Source organism: Nuphar pumila, chromosome 2, assembly GCF_984573655.1.
Source record: "Nuphar pumila chromosome 2, dmNupPumi1.hap1.1, whole genome shotgun sequence".
NCBI classification, from domain to species: domain Eukaryota; kingdom Viridiplantae; phylum Streptophyta; class Magnoliopsida; order Nymphaeales; family Nymphaeaceae; genus Nuphar; species Nuphar pumila.
In genome coordinates this window covers 21,068,078-21,073,080 of record NC_143250.1, presented here as the reverse complement: position 1 = coordinate 21,073,080, position 5,003 = coordinate 21,068,078, and the positions used below count along the sequence as shown (strand labels likewise).

The 5,003-nt window shown below is 40.0% G+C and overlaps 1 protein-coding gene across 1 annotated transcript; it reads left to right on the top strand.

Annotated features, from left to right (window-relative positions):
- Positions 1-731: 731 nt before the first annotated feature.
- Positions 732-4,572, top strand: LOC149844988 (ethylene receptor 2-like). Its single transcript, XM_089997411.1, has 2 exons — positions 732-2,550; positions 3,721-4,572. The coding sequence occupies exons 1-2, from the start codon at positions 781-783 to the stop codon at positions 4,258-4,260; spliced, it is 2,310 nt and encodes a 769-aa protein (XP_089853537.1). The 5' UTR covers positions 732-780; the 3' UTR covers positions 4,261-4,572.
- The last annotated feature ends 431 nt before the right edge of the window (positions 4,573-5,003 follow it).

The following is a 5,003-nucleotide window of genomic DNA, read 5'->3' as shown; positions in this document are numbered from 1 at the left end:
GAGACTGGTTTGGTTTATTTTTGTTTTCCTCATTTAAATATGGGAGCTAGATATTGAGAAGCTGGCAGGATTGATTCCTCATGAGACTTGATATGGATGGTTTTTAAGTTTTAGATTGGTTTTTTTCTTTTTTTATCTTCTTGGCTTTAGATTTTAAGTCTTTGACCATCAGAAAGAGCTTGTTGGGGCTCTCTTTTATCAGAAATGAGAACTTGATTTTGAGTGTAAGAAGTTGTTCTATTACCCATCTTGTATTTGTGTGAAGTTAGGAACTTAATTACTTTCCTATTATTATTAGAGTGAACTAACTTAATCCTTCTTTGCTTTGAGCATTTGGCTCTAATCATCAGTATGTACCCTGACGTTGGGTATTTTGTTTTATTGTCTTTAGGTTTTTTGGGCTTTAAGGGTGTGAGAGTTCTACCTATTTTTACTAGATTAATAAAGAAGAATGAACTGCGATTCCAAATGCGTTGGAGTATTATATGATTCCCTTTTCAGTTTGTGTTGCTTGTCATGGTGGAGCGTGTACTTCATGTTGTATGTTCTGATGGTGAAAGAACCCATGAAATTAAATTTGATATCATATAAAACGAAATGCAGGATTAGAAAAATCACGCTTTGCTGCCTTTAGATTTATTTGTTTCAGAGATTTCCCTTCTTGTTCTTGTGATTTTCTTTACTATTGGGACAAATTCTGAATATGGTATTTTGTGTTTGTTGGTTTACAGAGTTTTTGATATTTAGGGATTAATATTCTGATGGGAAGGGAAGGATTATATGTGCAGTTCTTTCCTCCTGACATGGAATTGTCTCATTGAGACAATGTTAACATTAGGACGGCGTCTGCTAATGTATTCCATGCTTTTATCCGCTTCTGTCTCCCATGGGGGTTGCAATTGCGAAGATGATGGTCTCTGGAGCGTCGAGAGCATTTTGCAATGCCAGAAGGCGAGTGATTTCCTCATCGCGTTGGCATATTTCTCAATCCCTCTTGAACTCCTGTATTTCATAAGCTGTTCAAATGTTTTCCCATTTAAATGGGTGATTGTTCAGTTTGGAGCATTCATAGTTCTCTGTGGTTTGACACACTTTCTGACTGTATGGACCTATGTCCCACACTCGTTCCATCTCATGCTAGCACTTGCTATTTTCAAATTCCTTACTGCTCTGGTGTCTTGCGTGACTGCCATTACCCTAGTTACCCTCATTCCGCAACTCCTAAGAGTGAAGGTTCGTGAAGTTTTTCTCAAGCAGAAAGCTCGGGAGCTTGACAGAGAGGTGGGGATGATGAAGAAACAGGAAGAAACAAGTTGGCATGTGGGGATGCTCACACAGGAGATCAGGAAATCACTCGATCGACATACCATTTTGCATACCACTCTTGTTGAGCTATCAAAAACTTTAATACTTCAAAATTGTGCGGTTTGGATGCCAGATGCCCAGAAAACAGAAATGGTTTTGATGTATGAGTTCAAAAAGAGGAATTTAATGCTTTCTGTTCCAATTAACGATCCAGATATTGAGCATATAAAGGCAACAAAGGGGGCAAAGATCCTTACACCTGATTCACCACTTGCAGCAGCAAGCAGTTGTGGTTTGGTGGCTGAGGGAGGGGTTGCTGCCATCAGGATGCCAATGTTGAGAGCTTCAAATTTCAAGGGAGGGACCCCTGAAATGGTAGAGGCTTGTTATGCTATTCTTGTTCTAGTTCTTCCAGGTGAATGTTCACAAATTTGGAGCGACCAAGAGTTGGAGATTGTTGAGGTTGTTGCCGATCAGGTAGCCGTTGCTCTCTCTCATGCTGCAGTTTTGGAGGAATCACAATTGATCAGAGAGGAATTAGAGGCACAAAATCGGGCACTGCAACTGGCCAGGAGCAACGCCATGATGGCCAGCCAAGCACGGAATTCATTTCAGAAGGTGATGAGTAATGGTATGAGGAAACCTATGTACACCATCTCTGGCTTGCTGTCGGTGATTCAGTGTGAGAATCTCGATTCCAGTCAGAGGTTGATTGTGGATACAATGGTAAAGACAGGAAACGTCCTCTCCAAGTTGATCAATGATGTGATGGAGATTTCAAATCTTGATAACAGTAGGCTGTCTCTGGAACTGCAATCATTTCAGCTGCATCCCATGATCAAGGAAGTGGCAGCCTTGGCAAAGTGCCTGTGTTGTTGCAGAGGTTTTGATTTTGAGTTTGAGGTTGAAAGATCATTGCCAGAGCAGGTGATTGGCGACGATAAACGCATTGTTCAGGTGATATTGCATATGGTTGGGAACATGTTAAGTTGCAGCCATGGAGGGGGCTTGATTTCGTTTCATGCCTATGTTGAGGATGTGAGTGGGTTGAGCCAAGAAGCAAGGTGGTCGCCATGGAAGCCAGAGTTGCTCTCCAATGGTTATGTGTATGTAAAATTTGAATTGAAGAATAAGAGTTGTGTAAGTGATGAATCAACCTCTGAAACAAGTGGGTTGACAAGGAAGAGCAATGGGGAAGGGACATGTGAGGGGCTTGGATTCACAATGTGTAAAAGGATTGTTCAGGTATGACCTACCTCACCATTGGCACTACTTCCTTTCTTTCCTTCTCTTCTTTTTCAATGGGTGGGTTAGGGTGAACTAGCATAATTCAAATGTCCACTGTCCTCTGTGGTTATGTGCTGAGAAAGCATGTTAATGGTCCAATTTACTGATAAGAATGTAAATAATTTGGATATTATAATATGCACTGATCATCATGGTTCTATTTGGTTTTAACATTTTGGTCTGTCTTTTTTCTCGATAGATCTCAGATTCTGTTAGGATTTTGAATACGAGGATTTCTTCACTGAAATAGATAATCAAACTGACCTTCGAAAAGAGAAGACAACAAAAAGAAGGAAAACCATATTGAAATCATTTGCTTTTGTAATTACCTTAAGTTTCAATGTTGAGCGCATGCTGATGCCAAGGAGTGTCTTTTTCCATTGTTATCTGATACTAAGAATCTCTGCTTATTACCATAATGTTACATGAATGACACCAGCTTGTCGTGATTTTCATTGATGAGATGGTAGCATTTTCTGTAATATAAAGTTGCAGTCCTTTTCTTTCCTTTTTCATGGAACAATGGTCACTAGGCATCTTAACTGACATTGTTTAATGACTCGTCACGATGTCAGATGAATCCGTCTGCCTCAACTTGATTTTCATTGTTTAAAATGCTGATGCTTATTATTGTGAAGCACTTTCTGTGATGCAAAAGTTGCAGTTTTTCTGTTTATCCTGTGATGATGATCATTGATTGACTACCCCATCCTTAAATATTCTTTCTTATGAGACGGAAATAATGTCCATATTTCTGTTATTACAATGAATTTGCTTTTCCTGTGGTTTAAATTTTAAACAATTATCAATCAGCATTGTGCATTTTGTAGTTAAGTATATCTAATTTATCATTGTATGATACTGTGCCTTGAGAATGCTACAAAGTGCCACCATCATCCTCTCAGGATTGTGGTATTTACCTTGCAATGTCTATTGCCTTGAAGACGAAGCAATAGCAATACCATTTTTTTGGATGGATTTAATTTAATTTTCAATCTTTGGATTACCACAACAAGATGTTACCCATTCTTGGCAATCTGAGATTGGAAATTGAACATTTCATTTGTATACTTAACTCTTTGCTGCATATCCCTATAGTTATTTTTGTATACTGTTGTTCTCATGCAGATGATGCAGGGTAACATTTGGCTAGTTTCAGACAGAAGCGGCCTAGCTGAGAGAATGACTCTTATGCTGAGGCTACAAGTCCAGCAATCTACATTATTGTTACATGAGCCTGAACCATCCGAACATCTTAATCGTTCTGTCCTTAAAGGACTGAACGTCCTTGTTGCTGATGGTGATGCTGCCAACCGTGCAGCCACGCGCTTGATACTAGAGAAATTGGGCTGCCGAGTCTCGGTTGTGGCATCTGGTTTAGACTGCCTCAATGCTCTTGGCTGCCATAGTGACCCTTGGGACCCTTTCCGAGTGGTGATATTGGACATCCACTTGCCGGGCATGGATGGTCTTGAGGTTGCTTGCAGGGTCAGGAAAACCAATGTTATGTGGCCACTGGTCGTTGCACTGACTGCAAACACCGACGATGGCATACAGGCGAAGTGTCTGCAGGTGGGAATGAATGGTGTTATATGGAAACCAGTCTTATTGGATGCCATGGGCAATGAGCTCTCAAGGATCGTCCAGCGGGGAAGTCCTATTGTGTGAGTGCAACATGGAGTTTGGTTTGCATCAACTCAGCGCACTGTTTTACTGGATTAAGTTACTGATTCATTAGTTTGAAATTTTTTGAGTCTCTAAAGAAAATAAAGCTAGAGTTCTAGTTTCCAGGTTGCTGGATTTCAGCAATCGCAGAGAGAGAGAGAGAGTTTGGTCTTTCGAAGAAAAACTAGGCTTGTGATGTATATGTTTGTTTTGTTGAGGTTGAATCAATTATAAGCTGAGTACATCATTGAATCTAAATGTAAGCACATCTTGTGTAATCTTTGGTTGCAAAATTACAGCATACTTTTGATGACTTAGTTGGCTCATTTCAGATAGTGGACTCAAGCTGAGTCAGAATTCCCGTGTTTGTCTCTTGTGAAGGATTCTTCTTTTTGTCATGAACTTCTTACCTGTTTACTCCAATCTTGTTCCAAGTTCCGAGGCCTACGGTTTCATAGCCATCTGATTCAGTTCCTTCTTTAATATGGAGCGGGGCTTAGGGGCGGAATACACTGGGCCCCTTCTTTAATATGGAGCTGACACTGCATGACTCCCCTTAGTTGGGCAGAACACTGAATCTGCTTCGACCCAAGATAATGCTGCAACTGCAGTCCAAAGTCCTACTTGTACCCTAAAAAAGGTGAAAGTTAACTTTCAAATTATTTAGAAAGTAAATATACTTGTTATATAATAAAGTTCCCTAAGATGACAGAAAATATTGGGCTGAAGTTTTCAAAAAGAAAAAT